The 20,462-nt window shown below is 47.2% G+C and overlaps 3 protein-coding genes across 7 annotated transcripts; 1 reads left to right on the top strand and 2 right to left on the bottom strand.

Moving 5' to 3' along the window:
- Positions 1-205: 205 nt before the first annotated feature.
- Positions 206-5,199, bottom strand: rnf25 (ring finger protein 25). 4 transcript variants are annotated; one of them, XM_069708989.1, is made up of 10 exons: positions 5,157-5,199; positions 4,783-4,854; positions 3,757-3,853; positions 3,463-3,530; positions 3,288-3,357; positions 3,109-3,180; positions 2,266-2,412; positions 1,832-1,921; positions 1,609-1,746; positions 206-1,065 (listed from the first exon to the last, which is right to left on the bottom strand). In XM_069708989.1, the coding sequence occupies exons 1-10, from the start codon at positions 5,174-5,176 to the stop codon at positions 424-426; spliced, it is 1,416 nt and encodes a 471-aa protein (XP_069565090.1). In that variant the 5' UTR covers positions 5,177-5,199; the 3' UTR covers positions 206-423. The 4 variants fall into 4 exon arrangements, with proteins under 4 accessions (XP_069565090.1, XP_069565089.1, XP_069565088.1 ...); XM_069708988.1 differs by having other exon boundaries at positions 3,282-3,357; XM_069708987.1 differs by lacking the exon at positions 5,157-5,199 and having other exon boundaries at positions 4,783-5,150.
- Positions 5,200-5,837: 638 nt separating this feature from the next.
- anapc2 (anaphase promoting complex subunit 2) lies at positions 5,838-13,385 on the top strand. Its single transcript, XM_069708985.1, has 14 exons — positions 5,838-6,174; positions 6,764-7,013; positions 7,090-7,411; positions 8,181-8,313; positions 8,423-8,636; positions 9,007-9,126; positions 9,667-9,784; positions 9,904-10,082; positions 10,163-10,304; positions 10,606-10,681; positions 10,890-11,093; positions 11,472-11,604; positions 11,729-11,970; positions 12,633-13,385. Exons 1-14 carry the CDS (start codon positions 6,076-6,078, stop codon positions 12,840-12,842), a joined length of 2,442 nt encoding a protein of 813 aa, XP_069565086.1. The 5' UTR covers positions 5,838-6,075; the 3' UTR covers positions 12,843-13,385.
- A 40-nt stretch (positions 13,386-13,425) lies between these two features.
- On the bottom strand, positions 13,426-19,951 carry LOC138626972 (ras-related protein Rab-35). Of its 2 annotated transcripts, none has more exons than XM_069708990.1 (6): positions 19,753-19,951; positions 16,583-16,633; positions 16,208-16,331; positions 15,871-15,995; positions 15,285-15,409; positions 13,426-14,614 (listed from the first exon to the last, which is right to left on the bottom strand). In XM_069708990.1, the coding sequence occupies exons 1-6, from the start codon at positions 19,934-19,936 to the stop codon at positions 14,465-14,467; spliced, it is 759 nt and encodes a 252-aa protein (XP_069565091.1). In that variant the 5' UTR covers positions 19,937-19,951; the 3' UTR covers positions 13,426-14,464. The 2 variants fall into 2 exon arrangements, with proteins under 2 accessions (XP_069565091.1, XP_069565092.1); XM_069708991.1 differs by lacking the exon at positions 19,753-19,951 and adding an exon at positions 17,568-18,023.
- Between the last annotated feature and the right edge of the window lie 511 nt (positions 19,952-20,462).

The following is a 20,462-nucleotide window of genomic DNA, read 5'->3' on the forward strand; positions in this document are numbered from 1 at the left end:
AAACTGATTATATGTTATTAAATATTTATGAGCATTAACCAGCAGAGTAAAAGTACTACATTTACCTGGTCTCCGTCTCCCGTCTGGTGCTCAGTGAAACGTTACACTAAATTAAATCGCAGCGCCGTCAACATAACCACCAAATGTCACCAGATTATTGATGATAACTGCAAATACAGAGACTGTGACACTCTTGACACCCAGAGAGAATTTAATTTGTAGTTCTTTCATGTCATATTGCATCACAACAAGAAGCGGCGAACGTCTGTGTTTGATGTCAGTGCGCGCCGAAGAGCGGGGAGATGGCGACGTACCGGAGGACGGGCGGCGGCGACCGTCGTCTCCGTTGCGGGGCTTCGATCGATGCGGGCCGATAACGGAGGCGCACGCACGCTTGTTCATTGGCCCTCCTGTTGCCCTTTGTCATAGCACCTCTTCTTTCCCCCTCTCCCTGTCCACCACCCTATGGTGGGGGCCCCGGCCGTGACTCCGCCGGGGCCCTCCTCCTCTGCCGTACAGGTTGTTGGCCCCTCCTCTGCTTCTCGGCGCTCTACCGTCCCAGTGGTACCGTGCCGGTCCGGGGGCCCCGGCGTGTGGGGCAGACCGGTGAGGGCCCCGCCTCCTTCCGTGAACGCCGTGGCCCCCCGCGGAGTCCGCGGCGCCTTTCGGGCCTTCGTCCGGAGGAAGCTTCTCTTGTTGCGCCGCGAACACTTCGGTGTCAGGCCGACGTGATTCCTGACTTCCGTGCATCTGTTGCCCCGGGTTACCCTGAGCGCTGGCTTTCATTGGTCCGTCAGAGCCATCCGAGGACAGAGACAGTCGGTCCAGGTGCTCTGTGATGGGGGGGGCTCTGCCGTGCTGGCCTCTGGACCGGCCCCCTCTCCTCGGGCCCCTCAACTGGTGCTGACGCCTCTGGCCCTGAACGCCTCTGCAGTGGGACAGTCCGGGGACAAACGGGTCCTCTCTGACTCCGGGTCCATCGGGGGACACGTTAGAGGCGGAGGAGGTGGGCGGGCCGGGGGAGACGTCTTCGTCTGGGTTCCCATTTTCAGCAGCAGGTGGCGCCTGCAGGACTCAACGGGGATCAGAGTTAAAGTTCGTATTCAACATGAAGAGACACGCGGGACAACGTGGTCCACGGTACTAAGCGGACATGTTTGTTCGTATCACTGCAGAGCAGACGGACACCAGGAGTTTTATAATGAATCTGACGAAGACCAGGGAGACAACGGTAACCGTGGCAACGGAAAAAATAAATTCTAATCAAGAAATCGACTTAAATGTTTCTGAAGAAAACTCGGCTAAAAACATCGCAGAGGAAAACACATTTTCACCAAAAAACAAAACCTGTCGACGTCAAAACGAACATCGACCATGACAACAAATGTTTAAGTACAAAATACAGTGTTATTCCAAGTTATTACACAGAATATAATCATTTGGAAACATTTATAATTTAAAGTCCATCAGGAAGTCAAAACAGAAATCTGCAGCATTTGTTCCATGAATAGAAAAGAAGAAGAAGAAGAAGAAAACAACTGATAAATCTGAGTTTCTTTTGTTTTTTTCCAAACCCCCGGTGAGTTCGGCCCCGTCGTCCTTTCTCACCTCGTTGATGTGGATGAGGAAGCGGTTCGACTCCACCTCGGGGTCGATGACTCCGCCTTTGGACCGCTGCTTCTCCAGCAGCTTCTGGAGTTCGAGGCGCTTCTGCTGGAAGTCCGAGCCGATCGCCGCCTCGTCCGGCTGCAGACACAAAACCCGCGTTCACGTTTGGACTTTTTTTTTTTTCCCCCTGAGCAGGTTTTTTTTTGTTATTTTTTTTTTCTACCTCGGGCAGCTGAGGCGCCGCCGCCGACAGCAGCTGATCCACGTCGTACGTCAGCGTCTCTCTGCACACCGGACACACCACCGTCAGCTCCTGTCAGAGGAGACCCGGTCAGCGCCGTCGGCCGTTAACGCTGCACTGTCCATTTCATTTCATAGCACCTGACAAATTTTTCCATTCATCCCAAACTGTATTTATTTATTTTTATTTTATTTGTCTGTGTGTGTGTATTTATTCATTGCCCTTATTTGTTTTTCTAAAATAATTATTTCTTATCCATCTTATTTCTTATATCTTACACTTATTTGTAAACTTTTTCATATTGTGTGGACCTTTTGTTTTTCTACGCTGCTGTGACGACTGAATTTCCCCACTGTGGGATTAATAAAGTCTAAAGCTCATCTAATCTAATCTTAACGCTGCTGCTGGCGTCTCACCTGACAGTCCGCCTGGTCTCTGGTCTTGTCCTCCTCCAGCTCCTTCTCCCTCTGACGGAGCTCCCTCTCCGAGTGGCTGACGTAGCGGCCGAGGCAGTGCGAGTGGAAGTAGTGGTAGCAGCTGGTTTTGGTGAAGGTCTCTCCCTCCTAAAAAGAGACACAAACAGGAAATACGCTCACGATTATTTTTTTAAACGACGCAGGTTTCAGGAAAAAAATAGTCAGGAACTATAAAGCAGCTGTTTATAGTGATTTCAAACAGGGTTTCGTTTCATTTATTTATTTTCGTCGTTAATTTGGGTCCTGACGGTTCGGGTTGTAAATTACAAGCTCGCTAAACAATGTGCAGACATTTGGAAAGATGCAAATGCACCATGAATTTCTCGCCAAGCGGGCCAACCGACAGTGACGTCACCCACCGGTTTGCAAACTGCCGTTCTGAAGCTTCGAATTCTGCATTTTAGCCGTCGCTCTCTTGTTATTTTGGAGCCAGAAGTGACCATATTTGGACGAGCTGGGGAGGAGTGAGGGGCGGATCTGACGACACTATGCCCCCAAACAATGATAGCGAAAACCTGACTGCACCTCAGGCTTGTCAATCAAACAGCCCCGCCCCCAAACATATCCGTGTTTGAGTCCTAATATCGGATGAACGCTGGAATTGTTTTCAGAAGGAAACACTGCCTCCCTTCTGATGAAGGGAGGGAGTTTACTGAATGGGGTCATTGTTTAAAGTGGACTCAACGCTATTCTGTGAGCAAAATTTAAGCTTGGGTCTTTTTCTTTAATGCAATGAAGCGCTAACGTTACAAATTACGACCGGACCGACGTCGACCGTCTCACCTTGAAGCCGTAGAGGCAGATGACGCAGTTTCCATGAGGAATGTTGCTTTCAGTCAGGATTTCTTTTGCTTTCTGAAAAAAACCAAAAACCAAAACATTTAAAATGATGAATCCACTGAAATCATATAAAATTCTCTTGATTAACGAGGAAATTAAAAAAAAACGTGACACACTGAGACCTCAATGAGCTGATACAACACCGGCGAACCCAGACAGGACTGAGCCTCCAACTGGAGACACCTCCAAACGCTAAGAGACAAAAAAAAAAGAAAAAAGAAAAGAACACACACCGCGTTAACACCGAGACCGACCGGTCAGACAGGAAGTGATGCTGCCGATGAGTCGGCTCGTCACCTGCTGAGTTTATCGTCTGACAGCCCGCGGGGATTATGGATGGAGATGGCAGGAGAGGACGAGGGATACTGGACGTACAGAGGCGGAAAGAGAGAGGCAGTGATTTAACAAGCTGCAGAAAATAATCCCAGAAACATATTAACGTATTTAAACAAGCAAACACTTTCGAAACAGAACCGACAGGTGAAACACGCAAACAAAAACAGCAAAAACAAAATATACATTTTGTCCAATTTTTTTTTTTTTTTTTTTTTTTAATCATATAGACACAATGAAAACTGTATTATCTATCACCTGCTGATCGAGGGTCAGCGTCAACGTGAGTCGGACGAACTGGGAGACGGAGTCCTCGGCCGTGGACGGGTACAGGACCAGGCTCACCTCCCAGCCCCTGCAGCAACAACACAACCAGCGAGCTTTAAACATCACAGAGACAAAAAAAAAAAAAAGAAAGAAAACCCCGAGCGTCATCAGACGTCAACGGCATCGCTCGTCTTCTGCACGACGACCCCGACAGGCTAAAACAAACCGTCCTGCTCTCTCTCTGCACACACAATCTCTCTCTCTCTGCCAAACTCCATTCAAAAATCTGTGGATTTAACAGTCTTTGCTTAAAACGCTGCATTTTACAAAACCCAGAGAAGGTTTTAGGATCTTAAAAGTAACCAAAATCATGAATTATGATTTGACAGAAGGAATCATAAAGTGGATGTCTGGAAGAATCTGGTGCAGACAGACCTGGTATAACATTAATTTTTTTTTTAATAAATATGATAGATAATAAGGCTTTTACAGGTCTTCTATTATCAGTATCATTGTCTACCTGTTTTGCACGAGTAAGCTAAAAAATATATATATATATATATATATAAATATGGCTTTTATATTGTCGTCTTTTAGCGTAGTGTAATTTCATAATGGAGGAAAACAACAGTCTTCAGAAGAAGAAGCTGAAATGTTGAAGAAGCATTCGTTACTTATGTGATGTGAACTTCACATAACGATCTCATTACAAACTCCAACAGGTCTTCGTTGAATTTGAGCGCAGCCACAAGATGAAGCACCTGTCGGGAGGTGGATTTTCTGCTCTATTTGGTGCAAAACTTCTAACATCTGTGCAAGTTTAATTAAAACGAACTGGGAGGGAAACAAGAGAGGAGAACAGCTGGAGCTCCTCCAAAAACAACAACAAAAACAACAAAAAAACTACATCCTGTGCAGGTGCCAAACTCTGATTTTACATCTTTTACTGCAAAACGGCCTCCTCACACCCTCCTGCACCGTCACCCACACCCTTAATGCAGCTCGCCGCTAGCTCACCCGTCCTCCCTCCTGTCCACCAGCAGCTCGTCCAGGTAGATGGACTGCAGCACCTCGATCTCAGACTGCACGCTGCAGGACAAACAAACAAAAAGACAAACAGAAACACAGTCGTTACCGCGTGCGGCTGCTTCTCTGCGCCGGGTTTTAATTTTTAATTTTAATTTAATTTTTTTTTTTTTTTTTTTAATAACCGGCTGACGGTTAGCATTGCTACACCAGAGCAGCGGCATTTCGTCTAGATTTTAACCCGGACCACGGCGGCCGTCTGGCGGGGTCAGACAATCCGGAGACCGAGTCGGACATCCGGAGGCTGTCACGACATTTACGGAGGTTTTAGAGGGAGAACTCGGACGTGTTTTCGACAGACTCACTCGCACTCCGCTGCCATCATGGTGTTTCTGGGGAGAGAAGCCGCAGATCAGCTGCCGCTAAAAAAACGGAAGTGGCGTCACACAAACAGACCTTCAAAATAAATTGCGTGGCGGCGAGAAAGTCTCTTTGAGACGCATCGACACACCGAACAATCACGTGCCAACGTCCCAAACCGAACTTCGGTTCGGTTCTCAGGCGTAAAATCTAACTTCCTCCGGGTATTGAAACGTATATGTTAACTTGAGGAATTTATTTTGAATGTCTATACCGGAAGCATCCACAGCTGCTCGCTGTTGATTAATATTGAGTGTATATTGCCCTCTGGTGGTCACAGGGCGTAACAGCACAAGTTAGAAATGTACGCATCGGTATAATGATACAATAATCACACGACTGTGAACGTCAAAATAAAACCCCAGTGAGAAGATGACACGACCGAGGCTTGTTTTTAATAAAATAAAATCATAATAAAAATAAAAATCAGAAGTAGAAGATGACGACCAATGTTTTAAAGACAGTGGCCCAATAATTAAATGTTAAAATGCTATTATTTTAATATTTAATTGGAACAGGGTTAATATTCAGAATATACTCCAGTGCAGTAGATGGCAGCAAGCACTCTGAGCGTTGGTTTGTAGTCCGCCAGGAAAACCAACGAAGAAGACGACGACGCAGAAGAAGAAGAGAACCCGCGATACGATAGGAAAGACTATGTAGTGTTATTTCAAATTAATAACAGAAGGCTGAAACTGATTTGAGCAATTATTATTACTTTAGACATGAATAAAAACCCGCCTAAGACATTATGGGTTTTTATATATTTCCGCGTGTGACATTATAAATCGACAGAACCACCCGAAGTTTAAATGTTGTATTCACACAAGCTAGTTCTGCGTTTGTGAAGAAAGTCTTAAGAAAATGGAGGAAACTGCGATGGAACCGGACTCGGTGGAAATGTCTGGACCCGGACCGCATCACGGGGTCGCTGATGCCTGGGAAACGGTCACTACAGCCCTGGTGAGTCGGGAGTTAACACGGAAAGACCCGGGGGCCAGCATGAAGTGAAGCGCTGTCGCCGAACTCCATTCAACTAATTGACGATTTAAATATAAATCCACTGTAGCGATGATCCACATTTATCAGGACACGAGCTGGGACAGGGAACCAGTCAGCAGGAGTGTTCGGTTAAGTTCGGCATACATGTGCTGATGTTTTTCTTTTATTTGCATGTTCTTGCCTTCATCATGAGCTTCAGTCTGTGCTGTTTTGTCTTTGCTCAAACCAACATAAACCGAGACTAACTTTTAAAGTTTGCTGCCAAAAGTTTAATGAAACAAGTTTTTATCAGAGAACAGAGAACAGGAGTGTCTGGGCCAGACAGACTCACGTGAGTTCAGATATCTTGTTGGAAAAGCAGACAAATGACCTCAAAGTGCCAAAATTCAACCATGAAAAGAGGCAACTAGTCCGTAAAAAGATTTGAATAAAATCATATGATTTTGAGATGCTAAATGAAGCAGAAGGCGGCCTTTAAAGAAACCTATTCAGGTTCCTGTGAGTCTGGGATGGAGCCCGTCCTCTAACCCTGTGTTCTGGTCGTGTTCAGGTGTCCCCCCGCGGCTCGGTACCGGAGCAGGGCCTCACGGACTCCCTGGTCCTGCTGTGCAGTCACGGTCTGGGCCGCCTGTTGGCCGGCTGGCTGCTGGAGACTCTGCAGATGCGTCTGTCGTCCTCCGTCGTCCCCGAGTTCTGGTCGGGACTGAAACAGCCAGAGAACGAGCTGGAGGAGCGGGACCGGGCCTGGGTTCTCCTCAGGGCCTTTAGGACTCTGCTGGACCGGCTGGACCCGTTCCTGGGTCAGTAGAAAAGATGAAGACTCGATGTTTGTGTTGAAGTCCGCAGCATCTAAACGTCTCTTCTTCTTCTGTCAAGGTGGTCTGGAGAGACTGGGGACGTGGCAGGACGAGGGCCGCGGTGGTCTGTGCGGCCCGGGGCCCCGGGCCCTCCTGGACCGGGCCTTCACCACCATCAGGGCCCTCCTCCTCTTCTCCCCGGCGCCGGTCCTCCAGGAGCGCGTGCTGGAGTTTTACAGCCGGACCTTCTCCGTCTACATGAGCCAGGAGGGACAGAACGAGGACGGGGCCGAGGCCCCCGAGGGCCCCGAGGGAGGAGTCTGTCCGGGCTGCGGGGTCCCGACCCGGCGGTGCTGGTGCCGGGAGGCTCTGGAGCAGCTGCAGGAGCTCAGCCGCATCCTGTGAGTGGATCCGAGGAGAAACTGATAGATTCAAATATGTTCAGACTCGCGCAGAACAAACAAGGAGATCATAAATAAAAACCATCAATGACGAAAATAAGTCAACAAGTCAACATGTAAATAAAGAAGATTAAGAAAATGAGTCAATCCATAAAATAGGTTCATAATTAAATGAAGTCAATAATTTAATAAATAAGAAATCAATATATAAGTAAATAAATCATCACCAAATATGTCAGTAATATGTAAATATAGAAGTTGATATGTCAATGAAGAAATAAGTCAGTAAGTACATAAATATGTCAACAAATACATGAATAAAAAACATTAGTGAGGAAATAAGTAATTAAATCCATCAATATAGATAGTTACCAAAAAAAATGAGTAAAAATGTAAATCCATAAATAAAGTAAAGAAAAAGTCAATAAGTCATAAAAAGGTTAATAACTAACTAAATCAAAGCCGGTAGGTAAATAAACAAGTTAATTAATAAATAAATACTTTGACTGAAGTTTGAACATTAAAATGAAGGTGAATTTATTTATTTTATTTAGTGAACGACTTTGACGTTTAGATTTTTTTTTTTAATTATTATTTATAATTAAATAAATAAAAGCAAAACTGCGGTCATGATGGAGACGCTCCTCCATCACTGAACCAAACAAAGACGACAAACTGTTATTTTCAGAACTGCATTTCCTGTAGTCCATCATGTCGTCTCTGATGAACCAGCGTTGGGGAGAATGAACTGACGGACGTGTGTCGGCAGGTCGAGGCTGCAGCTGCTGGAGTGGGTCAGCTCCGAGGCCGTCACCTCCATCCTGCACCGGCTCATCGAGCAGCGGATGGAGCAGCACTGCCGCGGCGAGTACGAGCGCTCCTTCCTGCTGGAGTTCCAGGAGGTGAGACGTCCGCCGGTCTCTCCGCCGCCACCGTCGCCGCTTAGCTGCTCCTTCAACCTGTGTGTGTGTGTGTGTGTGTGTGTGTGTGTGTGTGTGTGTGTGTGTGCAGTGGTTGGAGCTGGTGCTCGGATGGCTTAGCAAAGTGTTCGTGGACGGAGACGGACCAGGCCCGGCGGCTCCAGGAGGTCCCGGTTGTCCCAGTGGTCCCGGTTGTCCTGGAGGTCCGGGCTCCGTCTTGAAGCAGTGGAGGTGCCACATGCATCAGTTCTTCTGCCGGATCTACGTCAACATGAGGATCGAAGAGCTCTTCAGCATCATCAGAGGTGAGATGATGAAGATGATGGTGATGAAGATGGTTGTGATGATGATGTCGTCGATGTCACACCGACCGACTCCAGGCCCGAACAGTTCGCCACGCATCCCCGAGGCTAGCTCCGAGCTACGACCTGTGTTTCCACGGTAACACTCAGTGGCACCTGCTCACAGAGAACCACAATGTGTATAAAATGTGCTTTAAAGTGTAGTACCACTGAGGGCCACCAGGGGATCCAATGGACTCCCATTGAAAAAGCATCAAGTTCTCTCCTGAAATACAAAGTCAATAAAAAGTCTTTCGCTAAATTTCCTCCTTCTAGATTTTTCTCGGATATTTTCGTGACTTTAAAAACAAGTTTTTCGAAACTTCTCTTTCAGATTTCCCAGAATCCAAAGCTGCGATCGAGGATCTGAAGTTTTGTCTGGAGAGAACGAACCAGCGTCAGCAGCTGCTCACGTCGTTAAAATCTGCTTTTGAGAGCCGTCTGCTGCATCCGGGTCGGTTACTGCTCCGTGTTTCTGTTCCTACACGTGTTCAAATCAACACGCAACATTTAATGAGTTCCTCATTTTTGTTTTCACTCCGTGATCTACAGTGAAACATGTTTTCATCACGTTAATTAACGTTTAAAGCAAGCGGAAGGAAAATAATCATGAAAACAAAACAGCAAATTTAAAGCAGAACATTATCATACTTGTATATAAATGCGCATACGTGTTTACATTTAAACTGCTGTATGTTACAACATGAAAAAGAAGTAAATAAGAAAAAAATAAATAAATAAAAGAATAAATAATATTATGGCTAAAGAAAATTTTAAAAGTGTAGAATACACAAATAAATGATGAATGAACTTTGATACCAATAAGTTAATAAATAATTTTTGTTTTCAATATTGAAAAAAAAATGGAGGACCGTGAGTCCTGTCTCGTGTGACTGTAAAAAAACAAACAAACAAAAAACTTTGGCTTTAAAAGAGAATTAATGTCACCTAAGCTAAGAAACTTAAAATTCATGGTGTGTTTTTTTTCCTACAGGCGTCCACACGTCCGACATCCTCACGGTTTACATCTCGGCCATCAAAGCGCTGCGAGAGCTCGACCCGTCCATGGTCATCCTGCAGGTCGCCTGTCAGCCCATCCGCAAGTACCTCAGGTAAACAAACACACACACACAGATTAAAATTAAAATGTTTCTGGTAAAAAAAAACAAAAAAACACAAGGCTCAAAGTTTATGTTGAAGCAATTCCTTGATCTCCCGTGGTGCGTTCAAGGACTCGCGAGGACACGGTGAGGCAGATCGTGGCCGGTCTGACCGGCGACGCGGAGGGCTGCACCGACCTGGCGTCCGAGCTGTCCAGAGGAGACCCGGTGACGCTGGAGATGCAGGACAGCGACGAGGAAGGCAACGACCCGGAGGACTGGAGTCCGGACCCGACCGACGCCGTGCCCGGTCAGTGAACGCGTCACGTGTGAACTAACCCGCCCGCGCGGAGCTGCGGGAGTTTTACTCTTCTTCTTCTTCTCCATCAGATAAAATGGGCTCCAAACGCAGATCGTCTGACATCATCAGCCTGCTCGTCAGCATCTACGGCAGCAAGGACATCTTCATCGACGAGTACCGAGCCGTGCTGGCCGACCGGCTGCTGCACCAGCTCAACTACAACACCGCCAGGTACCGCGGAGGACATTGAACGCATCTCATATCACACTTTAAAGCCACGTCACAGAACTTATAGGCAACGACTCCCGTTTCAACTTTACACACGATTTAAGATTTGGAATCCAAACAGGGAAAACAAAAAAAAAAAAATCAACCAAAAGCTTTTTGAAGTGTAAAACTCAGATTTGTTTTTATTCATATTTATTTCCACGTAGCTCCACACAGGAAGTCGTGTGTAAAGTGGTTTTCTTTTGTTTACGAGCTGCACGACTCCTAACGACGTCGTCACGTTCCTGCCGTCGTGTGTTTTCAGGGAGATCCGTAACGTGGAGCTGCTGAAGCTGCGGTTCGGAGAGTCTCACATGCACTACTGCGAGGTCATGCTGAAGGTGAACACGCTCCCATTAAAAGGAGTTTTCTACCTGTTAAAGGGGAGTTTTCTCCTTCCAGCCGCTCGTGTCGGAGTTGTTGAGTTGTCGGGTTCTCTTGTAAAGTTCTGTCGTAACGACTTCACTGAACATTTTTAAAACCCCGATCGCGTGATGAATTTCTCGCCACGAAGAAGGTGATGGTGACGATCGTCGTCCGTCTCTGCAGGACATGGCCGACTCCCGCCGCATCAACAGCAACATCCGGGAGGAGGAGTCGAGGCTGAGCGAGGAGGAGCAGCCGCCGCTGTCGCTGTCCTCCATCATCCTGTCGTCGGAGTTCTGGCCTCCGCTGAAAGAGGAGAAGCTGGAGCTGCCGGCCGTCGTCTGCCGGGCCATGGAGGCGTACACGCACCGCTACGAGAAGCTCAAGGTGGAGTCACGCGATGCTGCTGTGGGCGGAGCTCGTTGAAATGTTCTTGAATTTAGCGACGTTATAATGCAGAAGTCGGCACGGTGAAACGAATCGGATCGGTCGTCCCCTTCGTTTGAGGTCGTTAAGTCTGACTGGTGATGCGTTCAAGGACGCTGGGGAAGCCGGGCGGGAAACACGGAGCTTTTGGATGGCAGACAACTTTTAATTCCCGTACGGTCAAGTGTCCTTGAACACACCATCACAAAACGACTTTTCTGTTTATTTTCAGCGGAGTTTTTAAAACTCTCGTGTTCCGCTGCGGCGTCTCCATTTGTGTCCTCGTGGGCGGAGCTTCTCGTGCTGACCCCGCCTCCCCCTCCCCCCGGTGTTTTCCAGGCCATGAGGACACTGAGCTGGAAGCCCCACCTGGGCTCCGTCACGCTGGACGTGGAGCTGGAGGACCGAACGCTCTCCAACCTCACCGTGTCGCCGATCCACGCCGCCATCATCCTGCACTTCCAGGAGAAAAGTAGGTCGACGTCTCGCCCGTTTACTGAAACTCGAGTCACGGCTCGGCCTCTCTTTGAGGTGGGATCATCATCATCGTCGGCGCCGCCGCCGTCTTCTTCTTCTTCTCCTTGTCCTCCCGTCAGGCTCGTGGTCGCTGGAGGAGCTGAGCGTGAAGCTGGGCGCCCCGAAGGAGCTGCTGCACAGGAAGCTGGCGCTGTGGCAGCAGCACGGCGTGCTGCGGGAGGAGGCGGGCGGGCGCTACTACGTGGTGGAGACGGGCTCGTCCAAGGAGAAGCTGGAGCGAGGCGTGATGCTGATCGACAGCGACGAGGAGCGCGACTCCAACACCACCACGCAGTCGGAGCAGAGGGAGGAGAAGCTGCAGGTGAACGACGCTCGAACTCGGCACGGAGTCTGGAGAGGGCTGCGATTTCATTTACAGATTAGTTATAAATGTTTTACCTGATTTTAGATCAAACTCGTAGATGGAATTTAAAATAACATATTACAGTTTATTGATTAGTTAATGAAATTATAATTGATATTAGCGCTGCAGCTAATTTCACTATTAATTAGTTGGCCGATTATTTTCTGCAGATATTTAAAAGCTGGAACATAAAAATGTGCAGATTTTAGCTTAAGAATAACTGATGGACGATCGAAATCAGAACCAGTTATAGTTTCTGAACTGCAGCTACCTGCTGCGTGAAATTTTTAAATATTAAAAACGCGCGTTACATTTAAGGTCCCACGTTATGTGGAATCCAAAAATACTCAAAATACTCGATTTAGACCCAAAAAAAGTAAAATTCTCACGTTTAGGAAGCTGAAATCGTTAATTATTTAAATGAACTCAAATGATTAATCATTCAAACAGTTTCAGATTCATTTTCTATTGATCAGTTAATCAGCTCAAATTGATCTGATAGAAAAATAACAACTGTAAACATGTCCTCACTAATGTCCTCACAAAGATAGACGTACGAGTAAATACACGCCTACATACAGTAAACAGGAAGTGACTCCTCCCTGCGTGTCTTCCTGCAGCTCTTCTGGGCCTACATCCAGGCGATGCTCACCAACCTGGACAGCATGACGCTGGACCGCATCCACTCCATGCTGAGGATGTTCGTCGCCACGGGCCCCGTCGTCACGGAGATGGACGTCAACGAGCTGGAGGCCTTCCTGCAGAGGAAGGTCAGGGAGCATCAGCTGATGATGTCGGCGGGCGTCTACCGGCTCCCCAAGTCCACCTGAGGGAGAGAAGGAGGGAGGGAAGGCGGCGCGTTCGAGTCCGTCAGAAGAGCGTGGGAGATTCCGGTGTTCTGCTGGAACACGCCGCTTCAAATCACAAACACATCAGCTGACACATCAATCAAACACGTTTCACAGACAGGAAATAAACTGAATGAAACAGGAGTCAGTCTGGATTTACTGGATGTTCCAACGTGACCTGAACGCAGCATCTGGCGGGTTTGTTTTTCAAAATAAAATCACTGCTGCAGGTCAGTACAGACTGTGTTGATGCTGCAGCTGAAATACATTTTTATTGGTTCGTAATTTGCACGTTTTCATTTTATATTCTGCTATTTTTTTACTTTTACTTTAAATTTCAGCATCTTCATCTTCCTCCCTGCTTTTATTTTGATAGTTTCAAAATATAATCTGGAAGGAACTTTAAATCCAGTTTAACATGTATCTGAAGTTATTTCACCCCTCAGAGTTGGATCGGTGCATCTTAAACTCAATTTTGCTGAAAACTTAACGACTTGAAAAGAGGATTGTTTCCACGGTTTTCATCATGAAGGAAAAACATTTTTATATGAATTTTTTTATCATCTTTTATTTTTCCATTTAGTTTCACATGAAGCACATTTCTGTCTTTATTTGGACACAGATTTACATTAAAAGACGAACACGTCTGTTACTGGCTTCACACCTGCTCAGGTAACAGTTTAGTCCCACGCTTCCCTTTCAGAGGTTAAACACACGAGTTAAAGGAGGAAAATTAAACGCGAGTCGAGTTTGAAGAAGGACAAAAAAAAAAACGAAACTGTCCTGATGGCGGTGCAGTGAGGGGGCGGGGTCACAAGACCTTTCAAAAATAACGTGTTCATCCGCGGCAGAGCCTGAATGTAAAGCTGGAAACAGTTCGTGGATTATTGATTGAATTCTCCGGTTTCTACGGAGGCCCCCGAGGGACACAGCTTTACGTTTCCTCTGATCGTTCCTGGTTTTAAAGGCTGCAGCTGAAAGTGAATCCGATCTGATCGGATCCGAATCACCGCTGCAGCTCGACCGAAACTACTCGAACCAGTTTTCAGACGTTCGGGAGTTTCAGGACGACTGCGGCAGTTTGTCTAAACTAAAATCTACATTTTTCCGTACTCCGTCACGTGACCGTAAAAGATGACATGGCACCCTCTGGTGGCCCGACGGGAGTATTACACACGTTGGCTTTATACGGGGGTAAAAACGGGTCGGGGATTTTCAGGGCGTCGATTACGTTAACGATTAAATCCCACGCGTCTCCTCGTGGACCGGTTTCGCTCATCAGATCTACGAACGGCTTCGTGCAGTTTAGTGAATCGGACCGAGAACGTTAGTACAAAAAAAAAAAAAAAAAAAAAGTTGATGAAAAGTGTGAAGCCCAGTCTGTCGTTAACGGTCGACCCGCTCCGTCCTCGGGGAGGGGGGGGGGGTCCAACAACAGAACAGAACCTCTGCGAGCTCCAGTTAAAAAGCAGAAACGTGAGAACGGCCCTGTAACTCCTTCCGAGCTGCCGGCCGTGGATCCGCCAGCTGCAAACGTTCAGTTCGTTCACTTATCTCGAGGTCCCGGCGCCGGCCCGGCCCGGCCCGAAGCTCTCCGGAGCGCCTCAGCAGCACTTCTTCCCTCTCTTCCTGCGGTCGCGGTCCCGCTGGGCGTTCATGTTCACCGTGTCCTTCTCCCGCTCGCGCTCCCGCTCCGCTCGGTTCTGGCTCTGCTTCTTGGCCCGGAGCACCATGTGGGTGAAGGCCATGAACATCTGGGCAACGAGACGACACGTGCAACACGTCAGCAGACCGAAAGCTTCTCAGAGTAAACAACAACAACAAAATATATTTTCTACACGCCAGAAAACTTCCTGTTTCCACAGAACCAACTTCAGGGTCCAGTTCTGCTTTTAAATCATCTGAATCATGAAAAGCACAAAAACAAACTCCTCCTCCTCCTCCTCCTCTTCCGCAGAGCTGATGTTATTAAAATCCTCAAACATCACATTAAAATGCTTTCCTTCCCGTAAAGCTGTAACCAAGGTCCTGCAGCATCCTGTTACCGTGACAACAAGAGAAAACAGACACTGTGCTGCATTGCCCAGTCGCCAGAACAGAGAGAGAGCGAGAGAGGCAACACAACGCTGCCACCGTCAGGTCACACTGTGAACTGCAGCACCGTCATCTGATTTCCGTCCATTTCTGGAAAACTTCCGTTTCTAACGACTCGAAAAACATTCAAGATGAAACATTTACAACATTTTCAGGATATTTTGACACAAAAACGCAGTGAAAGAAACAGTTTGAGGAAGACCCGGTTTTTAAACGAAGACATGAACAAGCTGACAATTATCAATAATAGTGATCGTAACGAACAAACCAAACGTGTAACAACGGAGTTAACTCGAATTTTGAAAACAGGAAGTGCTCGTCTCCACGTACCTCCTCTACGTTGATGTTTTCTTTGGCACTCGTCTCGAACACACGGACGCCCACCGACTCCCCGAAACGCATTGCATCGTGGGTATCCACCTGTTTCCTGGCCGGGTCGTCGTTCTTGTTTCCCACTGAGAGAGGAAGAAAGAAAGAAAGAAAGAAAGAAAGAAAGAAAGAAAGAAAGAAAGAAAGAAAGAAAGAAAGAAAGAAAGAAAGAAAAACAAAACCTTTAAAGCTGTTGCTGCAGCGCCCCCTGCTGGGTGGACGACTACAGTCTGAATTACTGACAACTTCTAAAACACAAACACGTCGGTTTGAAAAAACTTTCATAATTAATAAAAATATTGATGTTCATTTTTATAAATATTTAAATATAATGTTTTCTGTGACGTGTTTACTCCGATTCAGGTTAACGTCTCTGAAGCGCCTAATTAATCAGATATTGATATTGTTGATCAGATATTGATATTGTTGATCAGATATTGATATTGTTGATCAGATATTGATATTATTGATCAGATATTGATATTGTTGATCAGATATTGATATTATTGATCAGATATTGATATTATTGATGGACTCTGTGACCCACCGAGGATCTTGCAGACGGAGTCACAGTTCTGGGAGATCTCGTTCAACCACCGCTTCACATTCACGAAGGACTCTGGATTGGTGACGTCGTAGACGATGATGACTCCGTGGGTGTTCCTGTAGTACCTGCAGAGGGACGGGAGGAGTGAGGAGAGAGGAGTGAGGAGTGAGGAGAGAGGAGTGAGGAGTGAGGAGAGAGGAGAGAGGAGTGAGGAGTGAGGAGAGAGAAGAGAGAAGTGAGGAAAGAGGAGAGAGGAGAGAGGAGTGAGGAGTGAGGAGAGGAGTGAGGAGAGAAGAGTGAGGAGAGGAGTGAGGAGAGAAGAGTGAGGAGTGTTTACGTGGAGGTGATGGTCCGGAACCTCTCCTGACCCGCGGTGTCCCAGATCTGCAGCTTCACTCGCTCCCCGTCGATGTCCACCGTCCGGATCTTGAAGTCCACGCCGATGGTGGTGATGTAGCTGCCTGCAGGGGGGCGGAGCTTCACGGGTCAGGACACGCAGAGAGCACACACACACACACACACACACACACACACACACACACACACACACACACACACACACACACACACACACACACACACACACACACACACACACACACACACACACACACACACACACACACACACACACACACACACACACACACACACCGCCCTGCAGCTGCAGACATGTTGGGGCAGCTCTGATCAACATGATTAAAACACTCACCGGAGAAGGAGTTGTCTGCGAACCGGAGCAGGAGGCTGCTTTTCCCCACATCTGAGAGCAGAGACAACAGGAAGCAGATTAGTGAGCGGAAACACTGCTTTTTAAAATGGAGGTCACGGTGACCTTTGACCCCGCAGGTCCTCAGAGGTCCCCCGCTGCGGTAGGACGAAACTATTTCTACAATCGGAGACGTCGTGTTCGAAAACGGCAGCGCGATTCAAACGACACGTCCTCGAGCGGCGGGAGGTCGTTACCACGGCAACCCGTGCAATGTAGGTCGTTGACGTCTGGACAGTCTGTCCTGAAGATCTGATCGGAGGTCGGATTCACCTGCAAGTTTCACTTTTCATCGGCCTACAAACAGCTCAGCTTCGTGATGAAGCTGCTCGTTTCTCCATCATCATCATCACCACCACCCTCCTCCTCCTCCTCCTCCTCCTCAGCTGATAAAAACCTGTCTGAAGGTCACTCAGTGTGAACCTGATTCATGAACCTCCCGCAGATCAAACAGCTGTTCAGAGTTTCTCATCATCAACTGACCTGAAATCAGCAGCTGCTTCAGAAAATTAAAAGACAACCCGTTTGAACATTTCTTCGATGATGCTTCGGTAGATGGTCTCTGCTTGTTATAAAGGCTGAAATAATAGAAAAACTGGAGCCGTCTGCTTCATCTTTGGGACAGAAGACACAGGAAGTAACAGATCTGTAGTTCTGTGACCAAAAACAAACCAAGTTCGAACCAATCAGAGCAGAGCTGTGTCATCAACGAGGAAGTTCTCAGTAAAACTGCAGCAAAGTTTTAACATCATGTGACGTTTTGCGGCGCCGCCTAAAGTCGGACAGAACCTCTACCCATCATGCACTGCTGTAGGACGCTGCATTAGTTAGAAATACAGCAGAATGACCCTTTAAATTGTTATGCATCTTCCAGGACTCCTGAAAGTAAAAAAAAAAAAAAAAAAAAAAAGAGTGTGAATGTACTAACTGGAGTCTCCGATGATGAGCAGCTTAAACAGATGATTGTAGTCTTTTCCCGCCATTCGGACGGCCTGGCGCTGAATTTCCTGGTAGCTCTAGTCTCATAGGAGGAGGAGGAGGAGGAGGAGGAGGAGGTCCTTCTTCTTCTTCTCTCATCAACGTGCAGCGTTGTCACAGGTGCTCCTCTGCCGACGCGTCCAGCTGCAGCTCAGACGGCCTCGCGGTGGATCTGCAGAACAAGCGCTCTTCTCCCTGCACAGCTGCACGTCTGTGATTCATGCTGCGACCGGCAGCGTGGTTCCACCTCGGTTCCAGTTCCACCTAGTGCTGCTGCTGCGGGGCGGGTCAGGGTGGGGGGGGCGGGAGGGTTCCAGATCACCCACGGCCCGGCGGACTCTCCCTCCTCCTCTGGCTGTAGGCCCACGCCTCACGTCTTGGGATCCAGGATGGATGGATGCGGCCGATCATGAATTCCCGCCTTTATGACTCCATCCCTTTTTCTTTTTTCTTTTTTTTAATTTAAAAAAAAAAAGGCCGAAACTGAGCCGTTCCTCTTTTTCACTACAGCTCAGCGGACGCTCCTTTAAAGTCGACCGCCGTGAGTCACGCCTCGGTTCCTCTGGTGGTCGAGTGAAAAGTCGCCCGTTCCCCGTTTACTGGCACCAGGGCGCCTCTCTTGCTTCTTTAATCCTGGATGCTGAGAAGCAGAAGACAAACAGCACGTTAGACTAAAACTGTGATCAGCAGGTACATTTCGATTGCGGTGTGCAGCCTGTACCCCTGTGCCTCCCTCCCAGTGGTCAAACAACAGCTGAGTCACTAAATATAACTTCCTCATCCTGCTTTATTCTCCCCCCCCACAGTCCCTTCACTCAGCTGGGACCACCAGGTAGCATCAGCCAGAGGCTCCCCGACTGTCCGCCTTTAACGAATCTGAACTCATGAGGGGAAACACTGGAGATCAGCTGGACAAGGTCGGGACAGTTTTCCATGGAAACAGGAAAGGCTGGCTAATGCCAGCTAATCCAGCCCCCAGTGCGCTGTCTTGTCCGCGCGCGGAGGCCAATGCAAATCTCTCCTTTAAATAATAGCAATTTAATGATTCTTGAAGTTACAGAAAATGTTAATAGCCTAAACAATAAAACGCCACACTTTGCCAAGTGTTGTATTGGTTATCTTTCATTCGGCTCACATTTAGTTTCCCAAACTGCAATTATTCCGATATAAATACATCAGATTTGAGACACTGTTTAAGCCATTTGCGCCAGACTTGTACCGTCCCTTTAATGGAGGACAGCTGTGTAAGGGTTCAGCAATTTAATCAATATAAGTTTAACTTAGTGCGACACTATGCAATTATAGATGCCGAATTTAAATATAAAACATAACGTTCGCGGAAAATGTCCAGAGTTATGTTTAATATGGAGGAAAAACTCCCACCGACAGACACCGATTTCTTGCCCATATTTTGAACGCAGTTTGGCCTGAGATTGCACGAACGTGACAGAAGCGTCAACCAATAGCTACAAGTCGTTGATTCCAGAGACAATAATAGTTTACGAGCCTGGTTGAACTACACTTTCCACCAGTGACCATTAAACGGTGAAGTCAGTCGGTCTTAGGACCCGCGACCCGGACAACACCGTCAATACGTCCCTTTGAACGACCCCGTTCCACGGTAACGACACACCAAACTCCCTGCTTAAATCCATGTATTTTCCCTGAAATTCAACTTAACAAATGCTGCTCATGGCATTTGAGGTACTTGTGCGGACATGTGAATACCTACGTTTACAAGTTCTTCAATTCGGCACACGTTAAATAACGTAATGACTTTTACGGATGTTAAAACCACAGTTTGGCCTCAACGGTCACAACTTTTTTAGCTGCCTGACCGCTTCCCGGTGGGCGGTAACACGGGAACAGAGTGAAACTGCTAAATAAATACAAATTCATCGACATTAAGAGCTTTATAATGCAACCGAAGTAACGAAGGATCCATAACGCATCATAAACGTGTTGGTTTGTGGTTGGTACGGCGGGTGCTGCAGCCGACAAGCAATGAAAAATGAAAACGTGCGGAATTCTTTATCCAGTCTGGAGTGACGGGTGTCTGGGCCTGGAACCGGCCCGGCAGGAAACTTCTCGCTCCTCGGAGAAACTTTGAAGCAGCCACGGATTTGAAAACTTACTCCGGTCCTCCGGTAGACTCGGTGCTCGGTCGGCGGGTCGTGTTGTGAGCAGGCCCGCGGTAGAGGCTGGTTGTGTCCTTGGAGGAGTTCGCTGGAATCGCGGCTCCGGTCGTAACGTCTCCCCGAGTCGGCCACACCTGACTGCCCGCAGCTGATGACCCACTCTCATCATCTGATGCCGCATTCAGGGAGAGTGGGACAAACGGGCACCGTGATTCCAACTCGGGGCCGGATTTGCGACTACAGTATGTTTTGTTTTGTTTTTTTTTGTTTTTTTAATGGATAATCTGGATGTTCATAAATCTTCCATGTTGAATTATTCACGTGGGAAAATAATCTTGTCTGTTGTGAATTCTTCACGGACAGAGACAACACGGTTACGACGCTTTTATCTTGAAATTTTATTTTGACGCCGCGAACTGTTTCCGCTTCCGGTTGCGCTAATCCGATACGCTGCGCAGGACCGACAGTGTAGTCAGATCGAGTCATTGATGGTGTAAGTCAGAGTACTGTAACTTTGGATTTATGTGGTAAAACGGTTCCGTTTATAGCTGTACTTATGCTCTTAAGTGCATTTAGTGTTTTATCAAATGATTAATAAAAAATAAAAAAAAACTTCATCTTGCGGCAACTATTATTTTAAATTAGACATTGGTGAGATTTATGACTTTTATTTTGAAAGACTTGTATTTCGTCACTTCCTCTTAAAG

The sequence above is a fragment of the Brachyistius frenatus genome, unplaced genomic scaffold, assembly GCF_029030835.1.
Source record: "Brachyistius frenatus isolate BFR_SWC_R1_liver_20210118 unplaced genomic scaffold, ASM2903083v1 Contig_80, whole genome shotgun sequence".
Taxonomy (NCBI): domain Eukaryota; kingdom Metazoa; phylum Chordata; class Actinopteri; family Embiotocidae; genus Brachyistius; species Brachyistius frenatus.

Bases quoted from the DNA above. Each gene is read 5' to 3' on its own strand.
- anapc2 (XM_069708985.1), top strand. From the start codon at position 6,076: ATGGAGGAAACTGCGATGGAACCGGACTCGGTGGAAATGTCTGGACCC. The intron at 7,412-8,180 runs GTGAGTGGATCC...GTGTGTCGGCAG, and splicing joins CAGGAGCTCAGCCGCATCCT to GTCGAGGCTGCAGCTGCTGG. The intron at 8,314-8,422 runs GTGAGACGTCCG...GTGTGTGTGCAG, and splicing joins TCCTGCTGGAGTTCCAGGAG to TGGTTGGAGCTGGTGCTCGG.
- LOC138626972 (XM_069708990.1), bottom strand. From the start codon at position 19,936: ATGCGGCATCAGATGATGAGAGTGGGTCATCAGCTGCGGGCAGTCAGG. The intron at 16,332-16,582 runs GTGAGTGTTTTA...GCCCCCCTGCAG, and splicing joins CGCAGACAACTCCTTCTCCG to GCAGCTACATCACCACCATC. The intron at 15,996-16,207 runs GTAAACACTCCT...GTCCCTCTGCAG, and splicing joins TTCCGGACCATCACCTCCAC to GTACTACAGGAACACCCACG.
- rnf25 (XM_069708986.1), bottom strand. From the start codon at position 5,015: ATGCCGCTGCTCTGGTGTAGCAATGCTAACCGTCAGCCGGTTATTAAA. The intron at 3,854-4,782 runs GTGAGCTAGCGG...TTGTTGCTGCAG, and splicing joins GTGGACAGGAGGGAGGACGG to GGGCTGGGAGGTGAGCCTGG. The intron at 3,531-3,756 runs GTGATAGATAAT...CTGTACGTCCAG, and splicing joins CGCTGACCCTCGATCAGCAG to TATCCCTCGTCCTCTCCTGC.